Source organism: Drosophila hydei, unplaced genomic scaffold (assembly GCF_003285905.1).
Source record: "Drosophila hydei strain 15085-1641.00,03,60 unplaced genomic scaffold, DhydRS2 tig00008128-arrow-arrow-pilon, whole genome shotgun sequence".
NCBI lineage: Eukaryota > Metazoa > Arthropoda > Insecta > Diptera > Drosophilidae > Drosophila > Drosophila hydei.
Window position 1 is genome coordinate 1,187,119 of NW_022045838.1, and position 27,810 is coordinate 1,214,928.

At 37.7% G+C, this 27,810-nt stretch overlaps 1 protein-coding gene across 11 annotated transcripts in view; it reads left to right on the forward strand.

The window, feature by feature from the left end:
• LOC111601591 (phosphatase and actin regulator 4) overlaps positions 1-27,810 on the forward strand; it is a 93,899-nt gene that overhangs the window by 58,343 nt on the left and 7,746 nt on the right. The window contains exon 1 of one of the 11 annotated variants that reach the window (XM_023318247.2): positions 3,921-4,722. The exons of 9 other annotated variants lie outside the window; for them this stretch is intronic. In XM_023318247.2, the coding sequence (XP_023174015.2) occupies positions 3,993-4,722 (730 nt within the window). In that variant the 5' untranslated portion in view covers positions 3,921-3,992. Of the gene's footprint in view, positions 1-3,920; positions 4,723-27,810 lie in introns of those variants that run through there. One more of the 11 variants, XM_023318248.2, reaches the window with a different exon arrangement.

Below are 27,810 nucleotides of genomic sequence, written 5' to 3' on the forward strand. Positions count from 1 at the left end.
TTTTAAAGATTTAAAGTTGACAAACAAAAGAAATTTCCTTTCTATTTTAAAGCATTTTTTTTTGCTTATTTCTGATTTTTCTCTATTTTGATCTCTCAAGTTAGCATTTTAGTTAACTGCATTTGAAGGCATGATTGATGATGGTTTTTGGCCTTAAGATTAATTTCAAATATCAAATTCAGTTGGCAGTTTGGAAGCAAACAACATTTCAATATATACAATTTTATCTCTAATTTTTTAATAAGCTTGAACCGAAGAAATCTAGTTCAACAGTCTGCAGCTAAAACACTTTGAGAATTACAAGCCAAAAAAAATGCTTTGCTTGCATTTCCAGCTAAAAAAGTCAAATATTATGTAGTTTATATAAGCTTCTGCTCTCGTCTTGCAAGTCAATGAAAACTCTTCACTATTTTCTTCATCCTTCTTCTTCACATCAAATCCATTCAAGCTGCCAAAAGACAAATAGCAAAGTATTAGCTAATTTAAGTACTTTTCGAATAGCTGTAAGGCAACTTGTTTCAATTTCCACACACACACACGCAGCGGTGTGTTCGAGAATTCTATTCAATTACAAGTTTTAGTTGACTTGAGCCAAAGTAAATAGCCAAATAAAGCAAAAAAATAACTTGCGAAGCTTGCGCAAATTGACATGAGGCCTAAAACTTTTACAATTAGTGTATAGGCAGAGCAGCTTACACACACACACACACACACGTAGTAGGAGTCTATGTATATATGTTCTTCTTTCTGGATTTTTGGGACATGCCTGGCTATTATCCTTGGTCAATTTGTGCCACTCCCTAATGCCAACTAACGAGCGGCCATTACGCGCCAAGAGACTCTGTCTCTCTCGCTTTCTTTCTCTCTCTCTCCCCGTCTCTATTTTGCCTTGCTTATTTACAGCCGCTGCGTTTGAAATATTATTTGGCGCGCTTTTCCCTTTTTAGTTGTTGTCTTTAAAATACGCACCTGTGAGCAAAGTTGTTGCTGCCCTGCATACCCCACACTTCGTCCTCGTTGTGTTTAGCTACATAAATAATGCGCACAGCTATGGCTTGGTTCAAGTCAGCGGCCATCTGCCAGAGCGGCCTATAACGTTGTTGCAGGCTAAGCTGGCTTATATATCTCAACAGCCTCCCCCTTGCCACTCTGCCACCCACGCTTCGAGTCTTACGTGACTTTTGTGGCATGCGTCGTTTATTGGATACTTCAGTTTGTCTGTCTAGCTCTTCTTCATATTCTCTTGGTGCTTTTTTTTACTCGTTGCTCGTGGCAAAATTAATGAAGCAGTTCATCTGACACTGAATTGATTGGCTTATTACGAACGCAACTCGATTGCTGCCACAAATGGAATTCTGTTGGCTCTCGTCTCGGCTGCATTAGCTGCGTGGATTGCTGTGCTGTCATGTGGCGCGTTGACAAGCGTCAGCTTTAGCTAAATACCCTGTAATCGCAGCAGCTGCAGCGGGCAGCGCTCGTGTCAGAATTATGTATTATCCTGTCAGATTTGGGTAGATCTTGTGCTTTGAAATATGATGAGATGAGAATTGTATTTATATACTTTACATACCCTTCAATTTAATTGCTTGTAATAGGGTATATTGGTTCGAGCAAAGTTTTGATGAAAATAAAATCAATTATGTGAGAGTTACCTTCCTTACTTGGGCTCTTTACATTTAGCGGAGAGTGTGGTATGGAATTTCTTAAGGATACCCTGTAATAATTTAAATTTCTATAGTAAACAATTCAAATATACTTTGCACCCAAAATAAAGCTGAAAATGTTTTATTCAAAGACTTTTGTAATTCATAAATTCTTGGTAATCTTATAAAAAATCAAACCTTACTCAAATTACAGTTACAAATTTTTTATTTATGAATGTTAATGAGTTTTTGGAATATTGGCTGATAAATTATTCATAATTTCTTGGAAAGTAAGAAGCTTCCATTTATTTAGCCAAGTTTGAAAGCATTTTAAGATTTTTGTAACTCAAGCTGAAATCAGTTTTTATGTATTTTATATATGCACTTTACATACCCTTTAATTCTAGGGAAATTTAAGTAAAAAATAAGGGAATTTCGTTTTGCTTTCAGGGAAGTATATGAAATGTCTTTTGTTTACAGCGTATTCTAGTTTTAGTAGGTTATTGACTCATTTGCAACCATAAACAATGCCCCAAAATTTTACTTTTACAGGGTATATATCGATAAATATGCTTAAAGGCTGTTCATTTTATAGAATACATATCTAGTTGTGGTTGAAAATAGCCAACAATTTGCTTATTGTGCAGGGTATATATCTAGTCGAATATAGCCTGTAAACTCCTCATTTCACTGGGTATATAGCTAGTCGTAGCTACAAATAATTCTTGCTTCACCAATGTGGTTTGTTGCTATATAGATTCTGCAAGTCTATCGTATTACAGGGTATACGCTTAGTCGCGCCCCACTTTCGTCTACACTATACTCCACCACGTCCAAGTACTTCCATTGACAAGTTTTAGAAAATAATCAGACGCAATTTCTGATTGGATGGACGCAAGCATATGCGACTTTTCTCGTGACAGCTGTATACATTAATGCAGAAGTGGATACATACATATATATTGATACAGAATATATATATATATTTTTGTGTATACTTTGTATGTGCTCATTCCATTCAATTTGTTGTCGCAGCTAGCAAAAACATCAGAATTACATTACGCCCGCTCTCCGATCCTTTGCGACCCATTTGGCTGGCATTGGCTTAATTATACTACTTGGCACGCCCATTTCGGCCATTTCTACCAATTCTCTCATTTTCTCTTTCGGACTTCTTTTTTTTATGGCTCATCGTAAAATCAAATCGAATATTTCAGGCACGTTTCAATGCTATCAATAGGGCGCCGTATGCCAATACATCAATGTGTGAACTTTGAGAGCGTCTCAGAGACGAGTCGACACGAGTCAAGTTGAGTCGTGTCTTGGGGCCCGACTCAATGTGCTGTCGAGTCATTAATTTCATGAAAAATCAACATTTACATAATGATGAGCATTGCGGCTTGTGCGCTCGCAACAAAAAAAAGGGGGCGTGGTACACACACAGAGAGTTTGGTAAAAATTCTAAACAATTTTTGCAGGCGAACATTTCTGAAAAGACAAAAAAGTTACTAAAAGATACGAAAAGAAAATTTGTTTCCTGCTTCAAGTGAAATCTACAATACAAAAAGCAACAACAACAACAAAACTACGATTTTAATAAATTTTAAAGTTAATAAAATATATATATAAACATAATCAACAATAATTAATCAATAAAATATATTTAAAAGCTAACAAAGAGGCTTTCAAAACATTGATGTGAGTTGACTAAAATATACAACAAAAATAAATTAATTAAATTAAAAACAAAAAATTATATATAAAATATTTAAATTATTTAAAAATATAAACGCTTCAAGTTGTCAATAAACTATTTTTAATATATAAATATATATATTTGAATAGTTAAAAGCAAATAATTGTTATTAAATGTGCAAGCAACAAAAATACATCAACACACACACATATATATAAATATATTTATATATATACAAATATTTAGTTAAAATATTATGCCAAGAAATGTGCAAATAATTCATTAAGCAGCAAAAATCAAACTATGCAAATATTTGTTAATAACCAAAAGCCAAACAATCGATACAAAGCCAAGCAGAAAGCGAAAGACAAGAACAGCTAGAGAGAGAGAGACATATATATATATATTAAATAATAATAATACAAATTAAAGCAAACAAAGTTACAAACGCAGCAATTGAAAGCTTCCATTTTTGAAAACGCAAAGAAACTATTAACAATTAAACACATATACACACACATATAAATATATATATATATATATTATATTATATATACAATATAAAGTTACTATTTTCTATAAATATAAATCAATATAAAAATTATACAAGAAACTTAAGAGACACAAAAGCAACTTCAATATATCAGCTCTCAATGCTGCAGTACGAAACCGCGTGCAGTCATCAAACACCGCGCAAGCAAACCTACAAGGAATACCTACAGCAACATCAGCAACAAAAACAACAGCAGCAACAACAACAGCAGCAGCAGCAGCAGCAAACGAAGCAACCTGTTCGCATCTTTCGTGTGCATTATATTCGCGTCAATTCAAAAGACGGCAGCCCGTCGTCCTCGGGATCCAATTCGAATCGTTTGGCGGCTGCGGCCGCCTCAGCGGCGCATGGCCCCAAAATGAAGACCATTGCGCCGAATATACGACGGCGGCGACGCTGTGACAAGCACCACTTGGAGCTCTATTGCAACGAGAGCGCGGCGAGCGGTGCTGCCAGCAGCAGCGGTAGCTGCACCAGCCATGCCAGCCAAACCATGACGCTGAAGCCCGGCGGGCTGCGTCTGCGCGAATCAATTACGGCGCCCAGCACAGCGGCCAGCTCGCCGGTCGACGAGAAGATGTGCATACCAGCGCCGCCCATAACGCCGCCGCCCGCTTTTCTCACCGAGGGCTACAAGCGTTCCAGCACCTCGGTCTCGACATCGGCGCTGCCCAGCGCCACGCACGAATTGCCAACGCTGCAGCCGCCGCCATTGGCGCGCCAGAAGCCAGTGACGCTGGCGCCCAAACTGAAGCCAAAGACAACGGCAACAATTGCCGTGACCATCAGCAGCAGCAAGCCCCGTGGCACAGTCAAGCGCAGTTTAGTAGGTAAGCAAGAAGTGGGCAAAGGTGTGGGCACAGGTGAAGAGTAAGACAAAGCTGCTCTTATCTGAAAGCTCGAATGAAGCTCTATTTTATTTGTGAATGCTCAAGTACTTAAAAATATTTATATATTTTAATTGCATTATATGCGAGGGCTGTTCAGAATGTTGCAATAGTTTTTGAACAGAGCTCGCACACTAGCAAACACTGAATACTCTAACGAATATTTCAAACTTTTTTGAAAACACAGATTTTTAAGTATCTAACTTTCTATAAATATATTTAATTTTTTTTTATTTTTTTTTATTTTTTTTTTTTAATATTCAAAATTTATTTAAGTCTCTGAAGTCTCTGAAACCGCTGTTCACTCTCATGTTAAGTAAATTATTTTGACACATATTAATAACTGTTTGTCTTATGCGCCTTTGAGAAATGATCCGCTCGTCACATTGCATAGAGCCGAGTGTCTTAATGGAGTATTTTTTGGGCTATACTCCATGGACCTACGTGTCGGGTTTTTTGCTGCTCGTCTATTTGAAAATTCAATATTGTTAAATTGCTCCCAAGTCGTTGTTATATATATATTTATATTGTTGGCTAGCATAAGACGCGTGCACATTTAATGCGCACATAAACTGGATGGTGGGCGGGGCGGTTTAAGGCGTGGCTGGCAGCAAGTCATCAAATTGTATGCTGAAGGCAGATGGCTGGTCAGGGGATTAGACTTAAGTCGCAACTGCAACTTAATTGAAAATGTGTTTGGTTGTTTATACTTGTTGTTGTAGTGGTTATAGCTGCAGCAGAGCTGCTGCCTGCTGGCTTTGCTTGTCATGCTTATTTGTCAGCCTCGAACAGCGCATTGCTGTTTGTCATTCAAGGAGCACTTGGTGGGCGACAAGTGTACGTCTTACATTGTGTGCGTGTTAGTGTGTGTATGTGTGTGTGTGGGAGTGGGTGTGCGTGACATATCATCTTCAGTCTCAACTGTACATATTTGCATTGCTGCTCAGCTTGGAAGAGAGACGGAGAGAAAGAGCGAGAGGAAGAGAGCGCGCAAATGTTGAACCTAACACTGCCGTCGGCTTAGAGCATCCCCATGCTAAATGTCAATAAAAAAACTATTGAGAACGAGCATAAGCGACTGCATAGTACTTGTTCACTATCTTAAATATAGCTAGATTGGTTGAAGGCAAAGGATGTGCATTGCCTCAAACCAATATGCCCCTTTTACAGCGCTGAACAAATCTTGCATTTGCAAATAGATTCAATAGATGATTGCATCTGTAGTATAAGGATTTAACGCCTTTGGCTAGGTGCAAAATGGGAAATTGTCGTCGACTTGCGGCACATTTTTTGGCCACAAAGGCGGGCTGTTAGCAGTAAGTCACATATGTTCGGTATTATGCAATGCATTTTGCTGCAGCTACAAATTTACATAATGTCAAATATGCATTTGGTTTTTGCCTCTGTGATGTTTGCCAAGTTTTTGCTTTTATAGTAATCAAAAAGAGTATAGAATTCTTGACCTAAGGCACAACAAAAACGAATTTGCAGTGATAAATTGCATCGGGAATTAGTCAACATGTCGAACGGTTACACAATCAGAGTGCTCTTGTCTCAGTTATTCAGTTAGTCAGTTGCACCATTAGCCAATAATTTCATTATTCAAATATTTTGCTAGCTGCATAACTGGCAATAATATTTACGGTCAACATTTTCGAGAAATTGCTGAAGCTTAATGGAGCAGCAGCAGTGCGAGCGAGAGGGAAGTTCGTCTATTTGCCATGGCCAACTATTTGAAGTCCGCATTCATAGAGTGAAGCTGTGAGAGCAGTTGGTTCGTTCGTTCGTCTATGAATCGAATTAAATTGAATTGAATTGAATTGAATTGTGTTTGGGCAAAAGGGAAAGCGGATTAAATGCGATAACTTATCTGCTTTTTCATGCAGTTCGAACTGCATTTAGTGCGTGTCTCGAACTCAATAACAAATATCGATTGAAATTCATGGAAATTTGTGATCAACTTTAACAGCCAAATTATAAGGAAATGTCAGCTTTGAAGTGGCTGCAATGGATGCTGTGAACAGGTGAAACTGGTGAAGCTTTTGTGTTTGCGAAGCAGCTAATATATTAAGAGGTTTTGAATATGCTTGTTTGTTGAGGCAGATGGGGAGAACGAAAGATTTACAATTTGTAAAAGAAAATATTCTCAAATTCTATGAATACACAAAGGGAAAGTCTTATTGAACATTTCAATAGCTGCTTGTTACAGATAACCCAAACAGCTGCTGAAATTTAGTAATTGTAAAGAGTATTGCTATTGTTTGGTCTATCCAACTAGTATGACACATAAGATATTTGTTTTATGCTGAAACTATGAGTAAGAGCTGAATATTTCTAGTTTTGGGAATGTTAGTTTCTTATACAACTTCTACTTACACAACTTATACTAATGTAACTACTACTTCTACTTATGCGTATTGAACTTTTACTTATACTTATATGAGTTATACTTATTTTTCTTAAATTTATACAATTTATAAACTTATACAATTTATATAAACTTATACAATTTATACTTATACAGCTTACACTTATATATATATATATATATATATTATATATATACTTATATATATTTATATATATTATATATTCAAATATCAAATTGAGAAAAATCTTATGTTTAAAAATATATAATAATAATAATAATAATGTAAATTTCATATAATAAAAAATAAAATTATCTCATATATTTGCAAATAAAAACAGCAATAATAAATTTATGTTCAGAAATTTTTTATGATCGTATCTGCAAGATTTTTAAGTCTCTAATAGAGAATATTTTGGTTGTTAATAGCTGAATGAAAGTTTATAAATTACTTTAAAATTCTTGGAAATATAATTAGAAATCAAGTTTAAATATATATCAAAATTTTATAAAGAAACTTCATGCTTTATCTAATGAGCGCAAAGCCTCGACTTAAATTATAATAAATTCCAGCTGAAGTAAAAAAATATAAACTATATACAAAGTAAAAGAGCATCTAATAGTCAAGCAAGTTGCCTGCATAATCCTTAAAAATTTTGTCTCTTGCTGTCAATTTAGGATATTTTGCTGAATACAAAAAGATTTATTGAGCTTTACAGTCACTGAAACTAAATAAGATATAACAGTATCTCATCGCTCACTCTGCCCTCCCTCTCTATAGACAGTTATCTATATACAATGTGTAAATACTTTGAGCAAGCCTTCAAAGTTATTGGCATGACCTCAGCCTAAGCACGGGCTCAATTCAATTGGATCTCTGTCTATTCAGAAATTCCTTTGAATCATGCAAATTGCAATTGAGGTGCACACAAAAGCCAACGTATTTTAATAATGTTGATGGCCTGGCCAGTGGCACTGGCTCTCAACTCTCAACTTGGCTCTAACTTGTCTAAATTAATTGGCAGTTAATTGAAAAGTTTGGGCTTGGGTTTGCAGCTTGAGTAAAGTTTTAAGTGCACTTTCGGTGGCTCGCCACACGGAAAGGAAACCCACCAATGTTGCAACATGTTTAAGCAACTTAACGCAGAATTGCATTAAGTGTATCACAGGGGGCGAGTGGGATGTGGGGGCGTGGCCGCTGGGTTTTGACTCTGAAAAGTAAAAGTATCGCATAAGAAATGCACAGCACATCTCGAGGCAATTGGTAATGTGGCATTGAAGCTGCCACCGAGAGAGAGAAAGGGAAAAAACTTTTAAGGACTCGAGGGGGCAAGCCATGAACTGCCGCTGGCGCTGCATGTTGCATAACATAACGGTAAATGTTAAAGTGCTGCAACTTGCACACATGCGAGACCTGCCTACGCCTCGAGAGCGAGAAAGTGCCGACATTTAATGATTAAAGGCAAATCTTCGTCACTTGGCGCTGTAATCCATTAGGTGGGGGCAGTCAAGAAGTGAGGCTGTGCGAATTTTAATTGAATGCGTGACTGTTAGCAACTTTTTATGATTTACCAAGCTCAATTACAAAGAGAGCCATGCCACGCCATAAAAGTCAGTGTCAGCCAGGTTGCGGACCCCCTAAGCTGGGGCGATAAATATTGCGGCTGTCAGCGTGTCGTATAAGTCGATTAAATAAAGCGCCAAGCGAAGAGGCTGGCTGGGGTTGTCGTGTCTCGGGGTTTGTGTGTTAACTGTGAGCGGCTTACGTTAAGTAAGCTCTGATGCTCACATTAATTACATAAATTGTATTGATTAACATTTTTAATTAGTTAATTAGAAAATTTAATTGGCAATTAAACGTTATGCTTGAAATGCGTAACCAATTTATTAAAAAAGGGGTGAACTGGAAGTAAAACTTGTGAAACAGAAGAGATGAGAATATATACCTAATTGAGCCTTATATAATTCTGATTGGAAAACAGATTTCTACAAGATTTAGCAATTTTTACAGATTTCTTAAATTTTCTGTGGATTTTTGTAATAATTTAAAAAAACTTGAATTTGTTATTTTTTAGCTAAAAGTTGAAAATTTACAAATTTCTTTGTTTATCTAAAATATATATATATTTGATATGAAAAATATTTAAATATTTTAAATAAAAATCTTTAAGTAAAATATTTTAATATTTAAAATAAATTGAAATATTTGCAATAAAAAATATAAAAATCTTTAAATTATTGGAATACTTACAATATTGAAACATTTAAAATATTTTTAATATATATATTTATATAAAATTATATTGTAATATAATAGAAGTTTTGAAAAATTGGTTTTTAATATGAAAATTGTTGAATATACTATTATATATAATACTATGCAGACAGATAAATATATAAAAAATATGTATAAATAAATCAAATCAATGCTAACTTTTACACCAATTTTCTTATATATTTCCAGGTAAGTTACAAAGCTCATGAAGAAGTCAAAGAAGAAGTAGAAGCTAAATCTTCAGCTAAGTATGAGTTTTACTAAAACAACTCTTATATTTGTCAGCGGCTTTTCTCCAGGAATTGCATCTATGTAGCAAACAATTTGTTTACACTCTCTTCATCTGCCACTGTCAGTCTCTTCCTCCCATACTCTGAGCATTAATCAAAATGTGTCCAAAGTTAGTTGCTTGAGGGCGAGCAAAACTATCAATAGGAAACCGCTGTGGCCAACTGTAATCAATTACGGCATAGACAGCTTTTCTCTTTTTCCCATTTACCCATTTTTTTTTTTGCTATTTTCCTATTTTTCTATTATTTTCTTCCTCTTTTCTTTCACTCAAGTTTTCTGCACTTCATAAAATGCGAGCACAAAATGAAAATGAAAAGTATTTGCAATTTGATGCTGCCGCTGCTGCTGCTAGTGGTGCTGGTGCTGCTGTTGCTGAGATTGCGTGCAATGTCGTTTGTAATCTAATCCCAAGTCAAGCAATACGCTTATTTATGTTGCAAGTTTATAACCTGCTCAATGGAGAGCTGGCTAAGAGACAATTCCAGTGTCATTTTTTCTGCTAGAAAATTTCATTTTGACAGCGCAGCTTGTTGTTGCTGCTGTTGCAACGATAAGCGGCGTTCGTGGCATGCCAACATTGTGGAAAACAATTTAAATTGAATTACTTCGTTGCACAAACACACACACACACACACACCCACACATCTTGCACACACACAGCCGCGCGCGCCGCAATCAAAAATGTAGTTATTTTTTGTAGCCTACTTTTTTGGGCAGCATTTAAATTGCCATTTTTGATAGTTTTACATAACAATTGCAAGTGTGTGTGTGTGTGTATGCTGGCGTTGTGCCAAAAAGCGTAGCTTAAAAAAAAAGCCAAACAGAAAAGCAACAAAAAATTTGCACAAAAATTTGCATTGCACAAAATGTGTAATTAAACAGGCTGTGCACATACAACTGTGTGCGTGTGTGTGTGTGTGAGTGTGTGCATTCATGTGTGTGTGTGATCCTTGAGCCTCGCGGCTCAAACTTTACACACTTTTCAATGCATTTTTTATGCGGCACGTGGACGCAGTCATGTGTGTCTGCTGCCGTTGCTGCTGCTTGTCTCTGTGCGAGTTTATCAGCTTATGGCGGCCTTGCACAAAGTGCAGCAAAGGCAAGAAGAGAACAAAAAATGAAAATGGGGAAAAATCAACATCCAGCTGCAGCAAGTGGCAAGTGCAAGGTCAACTTTGTTGAAGGACATGCCAGCAACAGCAACAGCAACAGCAGCAGGAGCAGCAGCAGCAGGATTCGTCCAACCAGTCAACACGCACCCAGCATGTCCTGTGCTGGTTTGTTCAGTGGTGTTTGTATTTGAATTTTGTATACATACATGTGTGTGCCTGTGTTTGTTTATGTATTTGTGCGGCAGTCCTTTTTGTGCGCATTGTTTGCTGTTACGTTACATTTCATTGCGTTTAGCTGCGTTTTGCGTTTTGCGTATTTTCCGCTGAATTGGGTAAAAGCATCCGCTTCTTTTTTTTTTGTCGTTAGGCAACTGTTATCGAATGTCCTCTGGCTAAAAGCTGAAAACAACAACAAAAATATCCACATATGCCATATGTTTGGTTTGAAGCTGCAGCTGCACTGGAAGCACTTGCAGTTGGCAGTAAATGGCAGAAAAAATTCTGGGAAAACTTTTTGTTGCACAAATATTGAATGAAAACTTCTTTGATCTCTTGGTAGTTTCCATAGATATGGAAAGTATTAGCAATATTAAGTTAGAAGACACTTTTGGAGATTGATATATTGTTTGATGTGTTTACTGTATTAAAAGAATATTTTTACGTAATCTCCTAGAATTTATTTTAAAATGTTTCAAATTTAAAATGTTTCAAATATAAAATATATACTTTTTACTATTTCTTATATTTTATTAAGCATTTTCAGCTGATATCTACGAAATCTCTGTGACATATCTAAGTAATAACATTTGTCTATTAACATGTTTAATATGAGAGCCTTTAACATGCTCTGTAATTTGACTGCTAACATGATTGTTAGAGGTATATTAACAGTGTGAGCAGTAACTGCTATTAGCAGTCTCATTTTTATTATAGAGCTTTATTAATTTAAATTAAACATCTCTTAAATGTTTAATCTAACAGCTAAGTAACATGCCAGCTCTGTTAACATTGCTGTTAGTTGTTTATATACAATGTGAACATTGCCGTCTGTTATAATAATGAATAGTGACTTCTGTTGGGTAACAAACTGTTAAATATTTAACAGCTGTAAACCAGATATTTCACTTACAATTTGCTGTAATGACAGATGTTTCAACTTCTTTTCAAGGCAGCAAGCCAACTAATTTAAAGCCCATTTATCTATGCCGCCCCCTTCGGCGTCACTCAAAACTCAACATAATTTTTTACGCCACATAATTCAAATTTGTTTGCTTGCTTTTTGCGTTTCATTTAAATAATTCAATGCTAATCTTTAAATGAAAATCAGCTCCATTAGGAACAAAGCAGGCAAATTCGTATGGTAGTATATAGCGAGAGAGCTATGTGTTCTCTACATAGGCTAACAACCTATCTATGTTTTTTATATATTTTTTGCTGCCTGCATTGTTAAGGACCACAAATTTTTATTTACTAAAGGCCGCAGCTCCACGACTTTGCTATATATATATATATTATATAGATATATATTTACAAAAAAAATTTGTTCTGCATAAAATTTGCAAGAAGCAAAAAGCCCAAAAAAAGTTTCACTCAGCTCGCTGTCTCCCTCTATCTCTCTCTCTCTCTGCAGCTATCTCTTTCTGCATGAAATACGCGAAGCCGCTTTCAACAATTTGCGTTGGAAATTTGCACAATGTTTGTCAGCTTCTGTGGGTGTATGCGTGTGTGTGTGTGGGTGTGGGTGTTGCTATTTTATGTAATACCCAGCGTAAAATAAAATTTGCACTCACTTAAATAGATGCCAGGCAGCGCCGCAACGCTTCACGTGTCAAACTAATTCAAAAAGTGTCACAGACTAAAAATTAAAAATTCAAATGAAAATGCGACAGAGCCGAGTCTGGGCGCAAATTAAGCGCTTCCGCCTTAGCCAAAACCAACTCTTGCTATTTCCCTCTCTATGTCTCTCGCTCTCTCTCTATTGTACCCTGCTCTAGCTGCTTATACAAACAGTGGCAGAGGCAGTTTGTAATTCATTTTAATGCGTCGCCCGGCCAGAGCTGACTTGAGCATATTTTTGGTTGAAATTTTAATTTCCTGCAACTCAATGTCGACACTTCCTGGCAGCCAAAAAGAAAATAAGGAAGGCCATTGTGCAGCTAAGGGACGTGACTTCACAAGTTCCTACGCTCACTTGACTAGCTTCAAGTTGCTATTAGTTGATTGGGTTACACACACACAGAGAGAGAGAGAGAGAGCTCCACTCATAAGGCGTTTATAGTGCAGACGAGCAAATACTATTTGCTGCCAAGTTGTATTCAATTCGTTGGTCTTTTCTTCTCTCAGTTCTTAAACTGCGCAACACACAAGTTTAATTAAGCCTCACTTTGAGGTAGAACGCAACAGACAGCTGCGACCGCTGCCAGAGAGCTCTCAAAAAGGAAATAATGTAAATCACGGCTTTGCATATATATAACGTCATATATATATATATATATATATATATATATATATATATCTTCTTTGTGCGACTTTGGCTCTGGCTCTCCCTGTGTTTTTTTCTTTATGCGGGCTTTTTATTCTTTGCATTGCATAATTTGTTTGGCCTGCGATTTTTATGGTCTTCCCTTTTGCTCAGCAGCTCAGCGTCTTTAAGGCTTAACCAAAAAGGTTATTTTCATGATAGACAACATTGGCAGACGACCCTTTTAAAAGTATTTATTTGTGCATTAACCAAGCTTTATAACTTCTGATTAATTTGTAGATTGCATTAAAAAGTATATTGAACAAACAAGTTGATCGAAGCGGATGGTTGTCAAATGGGTTCTTTGGAAGCGGGATTTATAGAAATACTTTAAGTAATTAGAAAAGTTCTTTGCCTTAGGTTTCTTAACATTTGAGAAATTTGGGGTGAAACGTTTGCGGATAAGACACAAAAGAGAACTGCAAGAATTTAGTTTGTTAAGGGGAAACAATGAATTTTATAATATATCTGTGTATCTCTATGGGTTTGTCTCTCACTCTCTCTTTTTCTGTGTCTTGGTCATTGTCTTTTCCTCTCTCTTTCTCTCTCTCTCTCTCTCTCTCTTTGTCTATCTTTCTTTTTCTAGCTGCACTTTGCTGCATTTTTTGTCCTTTTAAACACGCCTTAAAGTAAGCTCACAGCTCATCTCTTCGCTCAGCCGCATCTCTCTACTTCTCCTTTCCCTTTTGCCTTCATTTCTTCTCCCACTCCCTCTTTATTCAACTGTCCGTCCTGCATTTCACTATTATTCTACCTTTTGGTTGTTTAAACATGTCTTAAATGAGGCCCACAGGACATTTCCTACTTCAGCTGTCTTCTGTCTGTCTATCTCTCTCCCCCTTTTCTTCTCTTTCCAATTTTTCTTCTTTATTTGTCCTTGCTGCGTCTCACTATTATTCTACCATTTGGTCATTTAAAGATGCCTTAAAGTAGTCCCCCAGGTCATCTTTGAATCCAGCTCTCACCTCTGCCGGCGCCCAACCTCTTTCTCTCTCTCTCTCTCTCTCTTTCTTTATCTCTATCTCTATCTAGCCTTGCTGCAATTCGCTGGTGTTTGGCTTTTCTTTCAGCTTTTGAATTATTCATTGGCATCTTTTTTGGTCAAGGTCAGTTTGGCTGCCCGCCTGACCATAAACTATGCAATAAAATGCAGTCGCAAACAGATTTTCGTGCCCTTGATATAGCGCGTGGCCAGAGCATCTCTTGCTTGGCCTTGACTCGACGTTTTACTTTTCATAATGATCATTAGCGGCATCCGCATCAGCAGCAGCCTCATCAACGTCATCCTAGTCATCACAATTGTCAGCAGCAAAACATTTTTCACATTCTAATGACTGTCAGGCGCTGAAAATTTCCGCAGCAAAAGTTTTTTTTGTCTCGCTCCTTGTTTTGCGTTTTAGTTTCTGCAGCGCGCTTATCAAAATTATGATGCGTGCCACATGTGCGGCCATCATTATGCCACTTTGGGCATTATTCAACATTTGATTGCTGTTCGTAGTTTTGCTTTATCTAAGTTGGCTTTGATTTATGCACGCGTCAGCCGCACACTCACATAGACAGACTATTCGAACTTGTTTTGTGGGCAAATGACACGTTTATCAGTGGTCTGGCTTAATTACATTTGGTTTGTTACTTGTGGTTGGGCTCATTCCCAAAGCCAGCCAATGTTATCAGAACTGTTGAAACATGACACAAGAAAGAGCTCAATTCAATTAAATGGCCAAAAGCAAATTAGTTGTTCAGAGATAACTTCTAATTTGGCTATAGAACTTGCCTTAGACTTGATTGATTGCGGCTTAATTACCCCACGACTAATGATCCGAATGCTGAGCGAAATATAAATGTTACAACGAAGCGCCTAGCCTCATGTCTTGGAGTCTTTTTATACAGAAATTAATTGTAATTGAAAATGTACTCAGAAAATTTTAATTAGCTGTCTGATACAAATAAGCTTCAGACTTGCAAATTTCGCTTTGTTTTTTGTACTTATTGTTTGTCTAGTCGTTAGATATAGATTTGTTTAACTTTTCTCGTCTGATAGGTTTCGTTTGTGAATTGACTTTGAAGAGCTTTAAAGGTCAGCTCTCTGACATGTGATATTTCTGCCTGAAACTCATTGAAAGTGGAAACTTAGTGTAGCATGTATGTGTTGAAATATAGGTAACAGACAGAAGAAGGGGTGAACGACGTTATTAAGTTAGTGTCTATTGAGATATGTCTTTCTGTAAGTTCTTCTGAAATCTGGGAAATTATAAGATTTAGAGGCACTATGTTGACAATTGAGAGTTGGTTGGTTAAATCTGTTTCGGTATCTTTTAGTCTATCACTCCCTAAAAGATCACTCTCCTTTATTTCTCTTCAATTTTGCAGTTCAAGGTGGTCACAGTATCTTCTAGTCGGTCACTACCTACATGATCATTCTCTTTTACTGCTTTTCAATTGTATTTTGAAGGCATCTGCCACACATGAAGAACAACTTACTTACCTTTACAAAACGTTGACCTTATCTATATCAATTTTATCCTAGCCTTGTCAACCCATCAATCTAATCCCATCAAATCTCAGCCAACTTGACCTAACTTAACTTTATTTATCCTCTCACATGCCCCAACCTACCCTATGCTATCGCACGTTGGCATAAACTCACCCAATCTAATCTGAACCAATTCTTACCTATCTCAACTTGTGCCACTCAATGCCTCTACAATTTTGCTAATCACAATTGAATAGCTCAGCTATATATTCCATAATATTATTTTATGATTTCCTCGTGTGACATCATCGTATTCTTTTGCCAGCTGGCTGGGTCCATTAAAGCGATGGCAGCAGCGCTGCCAATTTGCAGGTTAATCTAAAATGTTTGAACGCATTTCCGAACACACACAGTGAGATGTGCAACGTCAGAGTGTTGAGTCGACGTCATCGAGGCAGCAACCACCTACAGCAGCTGCCAAGATAAACACAAACAGCGAAACGCAAATGAGTTTCCAGCAGGTCGCTAAATATGCTGACGATGTTGGCCAAGAGAACAACGCAAAGCAGCTAGCCATAAACTATATAAACAGATATATATATGTATATGTATATGTATATATATATATATATATATATTTCTATATTTGTAAATTTGGAATATGCTTTTTCTTGCTCGAATTTGGTTTTGACCTTCACCCAATCGTAACGCATTTTCGTCTTTGATGATCTTCACCTTCAACAAAGACCCTCTCTCTGTCTCTCTCTGCCTCTGTCTATATCTCTCTCTACTTACATGTTATTGAACTTGTGGGTATTACGAGGATGTTGGCATGTCCAAAAGCAAGTTTATTTTTGGCTAGCCCCACATATTTATACTCATTGTGCAGCCATCTATTTATATTTGTTTATATATAATGCTTAATAATTATTATAAATAATATAATAATTGTGTCTTGTTCATGTGATTTCGTATCTTTGTATCTTGACTCACTCGAATAGCATTTCGGGCTGTTTTTAAAAATATATACAGAACACACCTATGCCACATGATTCACTTTGACAATCCTTTCATGAAAATTCAGACATATTTTTTCACTTCTCTCTTTCTGTTAAATATATATTTATATATTGTGTTCTGGCGCTGTGACGTCAGCAGAACCTGTCGCAAATAGATGTCGACCCGCACACATAATTCATATGTTTTATTTACTTGGCTTAAATTCTTTGATTGCCACATAAAAAACAATATATATTTATAATAAAATGCAAAACAGGATGGAGAAAGTGGAATGTGTGGCGCGTCGAAGCTGAAATACGCTTTCGAAGGGCAATGCAAATCTAAGGAGATATTTGATTAAAATATGTTAGTTAAAAAGTTTGAACTTATGAATTTTGTAGTTTATAGTTGGGATTTAATAAGAAAGTATTTAGAGCAAGAACTTAAATTAGGTATCTATAGGAAGCATTTCTAAAATATTTCTGGCTGAATTATTTATTTCTTATTATTTAAGCTATATATTTCTGATACATATCTTCAGTTATAAAGAAGCTTTAAGACATCGAACTGAATCCTGCTGCCAACTCAGCTCAGCTCACCTTATCTAGACTCCTGTAGCAATGTCTTCCCACAAACGTTACACATTCAATTACCAAATCAAAACCCCCCGCAGCTAGTGTAGTTTGACAAATGAGCGAAAGGCAACAAAAAATATAAAAAACTTGTACAAATATTTTTAGCATAAACAACAAAGAGCAACAAATCCAGGCAAATAACTAGGCATTTGGCGTTGCTTTTTTGTCTTTTAACGACTCTGCACAAATAGCTTTATGAAAGTAATAAAAAGCAAAGGAAGCAAAATAAATAAATATAAATCAAAGCAGTTTGCTGTGGTGTTGAAATTTGTGAATTTGCCAACATTGATTTGATGAGCCGCAAGCAAAATGTGGGCGTATTAATCCTTTTGGCTGTGCAGAGATTCTTAGAATTTGGGACAATTAAATATTCATGTGATTCGCTCTTTAAACTCGAATTACTTCATTCAGGCTGTGATTAATAAGTTGGGCCAAGTGCATCATTAATCAAGCGTCTGATCGGCCGATGACACTGAGTCTGCCAAATAGAATCTTGAGTAATGCAGCAGGCAGCTTTTGTTCGAGCTGTTGCTTCATCATCAATCATAGCAGCCAGCTTGGCTTGGCAATTCCTCTTACTTTGCTTTAATTTATGGTTATTAACGTGGAAGACTCGCTGAGAGAAATGTCATAAATAATTTCTTTTTAATTATGCCAATTTTTGGTCGCTTGTCATCAAATTGGCTTCATCTATTTACTCTCGAGCCTCAAGAAATTGTTGAGACCACAAATAAACCATCATCGTCATCAACATCAACATCATCATGTGGTGCTGCTGCTGCTGACCTTGTCGACTTCCGCTGTTGCCAAATATTATTGCCAATTTATCAGAACTTAAAGCAACATTTTTGTGGCCCCAGCTGGGAATACGTTTTTTTTTTTGCTGCTGCTCTGTCCACTTCCGTTGCCAATTGGCAGCAATTTACGGCTTAACCTAGCCCTGGCCTTGCCCTGGTCCTGTTGCTGATAGAGCGAAAGAGACAGAGAGAGAGGGGGAGACAGAGCGAGACGGTGTCTGTATCCTTTGAAATGCTACATAATTCAAAGGAACAACTAATTGCTCTGCCTTGTGTGAAACACATGGCGTATGATTAATACGCATCGGCTTTTATCATTTTTCCGCTTCTGTTGTTGAAGCCTGCGACCTTCAGCTATTGATTGAAGTCGCAGTCCCAATCTTAGCCAACGCCCTACAGCCTATGCATAGCATTTGGTATATACGTATTTGCTGAGCAGCTGTGCTCACAGCGGAGCATACGCACTTCAAGTGCTCTGCAATGAAGTGAAAGTGGGAATGAAGTGGCAGAGCGAAATATAACTTTTAATTGCTGATCAAATTTGAAGACTCTTACCTATGCTCATGTTATTTAATTTCATAAGTTATCACGTTCTATATCAGAACTACTCTTCCCTCCTTGCTTTATCCTAACTGAGTTCATTTTAATATTGACTTTCTCATATCAAATTTGAGCAGCCATTTTGATTTGTTCTATAAATTTTGTCAAAATAGGTTTCGTCTCAAGAACATAACAACTAAATTGAAATCTTCACGTATCGAATACAAATTTTGTTATTTGATGGTCTACACACACACGCACACACTCGCTCAGACACACACATGTCCCGACCGAGCTCATATATCAAATATACCCAAATACAAAGGCAAAAGGCAGCATTTGGCTAGCAAGTTTATGGCCAAAACTGCTGTTCGACATACAATATACGAGCTGACAAGCTTGTGTGTGTGTGACTGTGTGTGTGTGTGCCTGGCTTTACTGCGCACTCGGCTCTCGTTTGACTCTGGTCTGGGGCAAAATTGTAATCATAACTTGAGCGACGCGTTAAATATAACAAAAAATAGCTTTGAGCACGTAGCCAAACAGAGCAAAGATACATCTGCCAGTGTGTGTGTGTGTGTGTGTCAGTGTGTTTGTGTGCCATTGTTGTTGTTCTTCTTCTTCTATTTTTTTTTGCCTGTCAAAGTTTTACGCCTGAAAAGCATTTAACTCGCGAAGCTCGTCTACTTTGTTGCTCTTGTTGCTAGCTGTTCGCGTTGTTTTTGTAACAAGCGTGCGAAAAATTGGGTGTGAAAAGCACTTTGGCCATTTCGCCTCGAGAGTTGGCAACGTTAAAGTGACGTTTACTGTTATATTCGAGCACTCCACACGTGGCATCCACCAAAAAAGCCTGCGCCGCCGCTCTCTTTATCTAGCCAGCAGTAACGCTGAGACATTTAAGCCTTTGGGCTATTTTGTAGGCCTGCTGCCATACCTAGGCACATTAAAGGCTTTCTTTTTATTAAATTTTAAACCTTAAATGTGAGCCCGGAAACCCCAGTCGCAGACGAGGCGCGGCGAGACGAGCTGTGTATGTCAGCTTTTTGCTCGGTTACATGTTGTCGGGGCAGCAAATCCTCTTTGATGGGCTTTTACCTTTAATGCCAACGCCATGTTGTAGCTGTAACTAAGCATGTGCTGTAACAGTATACATAGATACACACACACACAAACATATATTATATATATATATATATAAATATCTGTACAAATGAATGTTGCTCTCAAAGTTATTTGCGGTCAGCGCTGGGCAAATGAATTACATTTAAATTGAATTGCCGCAAATAGCTCGTGCATAGTTTTTCCAGCGAAACGCTGTAGCTTTTTCGTTAGAAAGTCGCTTATTATTTCAGTCAATGCAGCAACTTTTATGGAACTTTCATTGTTGATCTTTGTGTAACATAGAAATTGCATTAGAAATCCGTTTGACTTCCTCAACATTTTCTTTGTTCTTCTTTTGTTTTTAGCAACTTCTTGTTAGTTATTAAATTTCTTTTCAATTAAAATAACTTTTTGTTCTATTTTCGCTGGAAATTGCGATTAAACAATATTGTATTATATATATATATATATATATATATATAATTCGAATTTGTAAAACAAGACGCGTCTGACGTTTAATTTTATGTCTTGCATTCGTTTTTTTTTGTTGCCTACTTTTCAGCGCCTATAAATTTGACACCTACAATGCCGCACATGTTGTGAGTGAGTGTGAGTGTGTGTATGTGTATGTGTGTATATTGAGTGTGCCTGCTCGTAAAGTTTCTGCCATGCTGTTATTCCGTAGCCTTTGATTATGTTGGCAACCACAACTCAAATTCCACGAGCCACGAACTTTTGCCCAACTTTCTCGAAACTTTTTTCTCCCTGTTGTTGCTGCTGTGTGTGCTCTCAATTTCACATGCCTTCACTCACTGTCCCCACCCCCATTTCCATTTCGATTCTTGTGTTTTTTTTCTATAATACTTTTTCGTTTTTACAGTTTTCCATCGAGTTTTGTTTTTTCGTGTTTTATTTTTGTTATTTGTTAGGGGCCTGTCTCGACCAAAATTAAATGTTATTGGCCTCGGTCGCATTGGTTTACGATATACCCCAAATTTTAATGGCCATAAATCAGTAGCTTAGAAAGATATACGCACCTTTCAGCCTTTTCAGGCCTTTTCCCAAGCAGCGCCCAAAAATTTCTTATATATTTTCCACTCTTACACATTTCTGGTCTGGTTTTTTCGGGTTTTCGGGTTTTCGCTGCATGTTTTGGCGCTGCTTTCATCTATCAAATTAAGAAAGTAAAAGCGCAAAAATTTGTTTACTCGTAAATTTTCTAGCGTCGCCAAAAACAAAACGAAATATATATATTTATCTGTATATATAGTCTATATGATAATGTATTTTAGCAAACATTTTACGCCTATCGTCTGCCAAGTGGTTGCGGCTAAGAATTTGGCATAAGCTGCGCTGTTGCGGCAACGTCAAAAGTGTCAACTGCCATTAAATTTAATTTCAACGAGCGTCTACACAAATTTGATGCTTTGTTGTCAAACCGACTCAATTAAGTTATTTGAAAATGGCTTCAATTGTTGACCTTTGTACAGGTTTCTTAAACGGATCTAATTGAGCGCGACTCGTCGCCGTCTAAAAAGGTTTCTTTCTTTCGGGAAAGGGTTCTGTTTCGTTCGCGCTTGTTGATTTCTGTTAATTAGCGGACAATTGAGCAATTTGCAATTTAAAGCAGCTTTGTCTTATGACTGAACTGATGAAATTTGACCTGAAGTCAGGACTTTGACGTGGGCTTAAGTGAGCAAAAGAAAAGCAGGCTGCCAGACAATGGGTGAGGCGTAGGCAGAGAACCAGACAAGATACAATGGAAAGTCGTTGTACTAAGATAAGTAAAGATGATGTTATACAAATTTGACTGCGAGTTAGGAATTTGACAGGAACTAAAGAGTACAAATGGAGGCGAGATTGATGATGATGATTAATATTAGAGGAAGAATAAGGCAAGGCAGTAGGCCAGGCAATGGGACATTCACTACACATAGCTGTGATATCCCAGAGTTTGACTGTAAGTTAAGAATTTAACAATAGGTTAAGTTAGCAGAGGAGAAAGAGCAAGAAGAATGCGAGCAAATTAATGTATCGTGAAGGAAAGAACGAAGAAACACATTGTAAAATCAGTTTAAATTAGAGTAAAGAAGTGGAACAGAGATACTGACAGATGATGCATTATATATAGGACTGGAAGTTAATAACTTAACAAGCAGTCAGGAAAAATGCTTACAGATAATCTCTCAAGCACGTTTACTGCAAAAGACAGAAAGCCAAACAATAAAAAAGCGAATCTTAACTGAGATAAAAAATGAGGCTACATGAATTTGACAGGGAGTTGGGAGTTTGCCGAGAGTCTTCAGCAGTTCAAGACACTGAAAAGTTCACTGAACTTAAACGCAAGTAGTTGGAGTTGGCTGAACAACAGGTGCCTCAGGGTTTCAATTAGAGTCCTAAAGCTTTTATGCTTAGCCCCAAATTTTTATGAATAATAATCAGTTCTGAGTTGACATTATGCTCATAAAAAAAGTTCTCGGAAAAAGTCATCAACAAGGGTTTAATGAAACATAAAGAAACAACATTTGCTGTTAAATAATTTATGAGCAGCAACTTTGGCAATGAGCTCAAGTATTTACTGAAGCGCAATATTTGCCTGTCTCAATAACTGAATTACATTTAAATGTTGATTTGTTCAGTTGGCTTTCAAGTCTATTTGGAATATGTCGGAGAGTAAATTGTTGCTATTGGGCTTTAATTCAATCACCTGTCAGATAAGTAATCCGAGTTGTCTGCAGTAACAAGAGACCCGCATGATGTTTCTGCTTTTCTTATTTTCTTGTTTTTTAAGGTTTGGCATGCCCGCAGGCTGCTGTCAGCGCACTTTGGTGCGATTGGTTGACAGCTTTTACCTCTAACTGAACTTTGCCCTTTCGCGGAATGTTTATTTTTGATATAAGTATTTTTATATCTGGCGTAGGCGCAGCAGAGGACACATTGGCCCACAATTGCGTTGCGTTCACTGCGTTTGGCATTTAAACGAGTAAAAAATAAACAAACAACAGCCCAGGAATCTGTACAGAATTTAGATATATATACAGTATGTGTGGGTATATATGTGTGTGTGTGTGTGCAGCATCCATCAAGCTGAGAAATATCTTAACAGCAATTAAAAGTTTCTTGATGCAGCAATTTCGAGGCGAAAGAAAACAGCGAGCGGCCAATTAAATGGCGATTAAAAATAAATTAAGTTTACTTTATGTACAACTTGTGCGTGTAGGTACAAAGTACAGTAGCAACAACAGCAACAACTATTGTGCAGAGTTTATAAATAAATAATTTAAGCTTAGCGTCTGGAGAACGAAATTGTGTATAAAGGTGAAGGTCGCTGCTGGTCCACAGAGTCAGCAGCAAAGCAGAAGCTTAGTCAACCATATAAACCACACACAGATATACATATACAGGGCAGAGCACTTGTCTATAAATAGCTTTCTTTTTTTTTGTCGCATTTTTGATGCGATTAGCCAAAAGATTTGTTGCCGTCTTAGCAACTGAATGCGAATGCAAACAAATCCTCATGAACACTATTTTGTAGGCGTCGCATCGTGAGCCGTGAGCCGGGGGAGGCAACAAATGAAAAATGGAAATTAAATTAATTTTTGAGCACTGGCCGCCCGGTCAGGCGAGCAGCCGCTCAAGGTGCTGCTGTACAGATTGTGGCGTGGGCGTGCGCTCTCCCTCTCTCTCTGACTGCTGTTGCCTTAGCAGTAAATATATTTTATTTTCTTGTTTCGGGTAAGTCAATTAGCTGAGAATACTTTGTGTCAGTGCTGGGCATATAAATATGATTATGCATGGACTTGAACTACTCAAGCTTAGACTGAACTCAACTGTAGTTCCACTTGAAACAAAAAGAGTGAATTCACAGCAATGTTTCACAAGCCCAATGACAATTTGAGCAGCTCTGAACTCTAAGAAATCAATAAAAATATTAGAGAATAAACGATATTTCAGCGCGTCGAAGTGTTTGGCAAACAGTTGGGATACAAATTGGGATACTTGGGCAAATGACAGAGACACTTGTAGTCCTCTATCAACAGGCAAACATAAATTGGAAATATGCCTCGAGCGTTGAGGCAAGGCGCATAAAGAGATGACTGAACAACTGAATATAAAATATATGCAAATAGAATGTTGGCTATACGAAATGCTATTGAATACAGATGCGTTGGCAGCATGAATCAGAAGCTGCAGGTGGGCGTGGCAGTGTTGCCTAACCATGTGCCATTAATTAAATTTAATGAATTGTGTCGGCGCGTTGATTTGTCTGAAATGCATCGCGTTTGCAACGCGGCGTATACGTGTTGTGCTGCCAATTGAGGCCAGCAACAACTAGGCGACGGCTGGGCGGCTGTGCACGTCGTGCCACTAGATCTTCGTCAATTTCCAATGCACGTGTTGCATTTATTAAAACGTAGCACAGCTCAAAGCATCGCTACGCACCACGCTGCGTATGCGTAACGTAACGTAATAAATGTCAGGCTCACATGATAGCTGGCACTGCTCCTGCTGCTGTTGGCACATTTGTTGAGTGACGTCAGCAGCTGTCAGTTAATGTCCAGAGCACCCGCAACACATTTGGCCTGTGCCTGTATTCCCTAGTGCCATGGCATACTGTTATTACAAGCTGCTCTTTTTTCACACATGCCACATGAAAATTAGGCTATGAAACGTTCTGTTATGTAAGTGTATGTGTGTGTGTATGTGCCATGCGAGCATATTTGTGCTGTGGTTCGTCCTGGCACAAAATGCCTCAAATGCACAGCCTCACATTGTTTATTTATCAAATATCCACACGCTGTCAGAGCCAAAAATCCAAAGCTGCTAACAAGCGGGGGTTGGCTGGAGCCAGCGGGTGACGGTAAAAGCGAGTGTGTAAAAGGAAAACAAAAGCACATTTGAAGTGTGCAGCTATTGAATGCTGACAGCGTGAATACCCTGTAATGCTAAGGGGAGTATATTAAGGACTAACTTAAGCACTATTCGAATGTGCCTAAAGAAGACAAGACTTGATTTAAATATCATTTGAATTTAATGCTCTTTGATAGTCTTTCTGTTTCCGTTTCTTATATTGTAAATGGCATGAAGCTGATTATGAATGCTAAGCATACGACTTTCAAGCTGTTATTTGTTGAGGCTCTCTCTCTGATGTGTGGCCCCAGGCAGCTCATCTGCCAAGGACCTTAACACATTAAATGTTATCCCAAATGATTTCAATTGTTTTGCAACAAAACGCTGCAAAGAGCTGATGAGACCTTTTCAATTGAGCGCAAAGTGTGTGTGTGAGAGAGAGAGAGGGTATGGTAAACCAAATGCCCGTTGCTTGTTAGCCTTGTTTGTCAGCTTCCTGTGTGGGTTGGGCAAACATGCAGAGCCGCACAATTAATTTGCGGCTTGCTTACCAAATTCAGTTGCGTGTTATTTTTCTCTACTCGGACGCTTTGAGTTATAAATAAATCTGTGCATTTGACTCCATGGAATTGCAGATCCCAATGACGTCACACACGCACAGCATCTCATTTATTATTGCCTACTTATTGGCATGCCAGTTGTAATGGTAGTTGAACCTGAACTTTTACCTTGGCTTGAGTGCAGCTAATTGATTAAAGGCCAAGCGAATGGCCCATTATGCCCAGCCCAGGCCAGATGTTGGCCCAGCTAATTAGACACCAAACTTTCTGCTTAATTAATTTTGTCATTAGACAGAGACAGCGAAAGCGAGAGTGAGATTGCGAAATGTGCGCTTGATAGTAGCCAGCAGATGGCAGATAATAGCAATTGACATTAGTTTGAATAACTTTCATTGAAGAAATTGTTGCTCTAGAGAGAAGCTGCTGCGGTATAGCTATCGATGCCATAAAAGAAGATTGAGCAGCTGAGCAAAGTGCTCGAATGCATCATCTAAGAGGAAGCTGAGATAACTTCAGTTACTTAAATACTGTCCAAAGAAGCGGCCAGGCGCTATGCAAATGCTATCTGAGAAATGTTAATTGAACTAAACAGCTGAATGGAATTCAAGATGTGAAGCTTAGTTAGCAATTATAGATATAAACAGGCAGATAAATAAAAAGAGAGAGAGAGAGAGGGAGTGAGGTAGAGTAAGAGTCAGATAAAATGAAGCAAGATTTATGGCAAAATCTGCCGCAAGCTAAGATAAGAGCTTTGTGTTAATTGAATGGACCAAAATATACATTGTGTTGAATATTTATGCTCGAAATCAATTAAATTTTCATGCTGTGCATGCCTGCATTAGGGGTATTCATTTTGATTATATGCCCGGACCCAACTCAAAGTCTTGGGCAACTTTTCTTAGTTGTTTGGCTTTATTTTATTTTTTTTTTTTTTTGCTATGTGACGTTGCCCAAGCTGTCAGGCCATAAATTTGCAAAGCAGCCAGTGTGAGAGAGCGAGGGCAGCGCATGAGCGAGAGAGCAAGGGATAGCTGCTTGCCAGTTAATACAAAGACATTTGTCGCCATAATTTGACAGGCACATAAATTCATTAAAATATGCTCTGCACTTGCTGCCCATCTCTCTCTCTCCCTCTCTCTCTCTTTCTTTGCCCATTGCTCTTGGCCAACATCATGAACTTGATGCATGAAAATGTTTTCTTGGCTTTCAAAATAATTTCATTACTTCATCATTCGCATTGTCATAGAGTGTTCATCTATACGCTATGGCACACACATTCTTGCCTTGTCTCTGCTCTTTTCTTTTAATGTTTTTATTATTTTCGTGAAAATATTTTTGCAAACACGTCAAGGCATTGCCCCTGCCGCCAGCCAACCGCACAGCTATAGCCCTCTTGCGTTTATTTAGTCATTTGGGCTGTTCTGTTCGCACCAGCCTTTTGCTTAGTTGGCTCTGGGCCAACGGAATTTGTATCTGTTTCAAATAGTTTGCTGCCTCCACTGCCCTGACCGCCCCTCCTGCCCGCCCACTCTCCGATCTGGTAATTTGTGTGCTGCTTATTTAAACTAAACGCGCTTTGATATTTATTTACGTGTGATTAGCAACAATTGGTTAAAGGTTTTCACATCAAATTTCTTTTTTGTATAAATGTTTTATTCCGCATTTTTGCACTCGCTCTTGTTGTTGTTCTCTTTATAGCCCCATTAATTGCCAGCGCGAGAGAATTGCTCCATTTGCCGATAGATATTTTCATCTACTTAGACCATAAATATTGTTGCGCAGATTTCTGACGCCCCCTTCGGGATCGGCTGTCTGTCAATTGTTAAATTCATTTTAATGACTGTCTGAAGTATTTAAGCACTTGCTAGGAATTTGCTACTAATTGCTTTTTCGGCATTTGGTAAATGATATCGTGGCTCAGCAGCAAGTCGCGTTGCTTTTCATACATAAATGCTTTTCATTTTTGTCTAAAGTAATTAAGAAAGTAGATTATCAAGCTGTTTCCGGTTGCTGAGCTGTGCCAGGCTTTGATTGATTTCTATGTGAGTTGAGGACTTTGAACGATTGACTATATAAGTCTCTATATATATAAGTTTAAGTATAACTAAATGACTTTTCTCTAATCAGTGCAAAGAGCTGAGCTGATAGACCATTTTCCATCATCTTATCTCAGCTAAGCACATTTTATTTATTCCTTCTGCTGCTCTGCTTCTTTTCCCAGTTTTGCTTCCGTATTTAATTATATTTAATTATTTAAATGCTGCACAAATAGCGATAAGCATTTGCTGCGCTACAAATTAAATGCGAAACTGTTGTTCTTCGCATACTCACATTAACGGGCGCATAATTGTTTGCCATTTCTCATTATTAATGGGAGCAGCCCAGCCCCCACATGGACACACTTTTAATGTGCGCTCAGCTGTCCGACTGAGCTTTACTTTTTTTTTTTGTGTGGCAGTCTCGCCCGGGACTGTCAAAATGTGTGGCAGCCGCAGCGCATGCTTAACC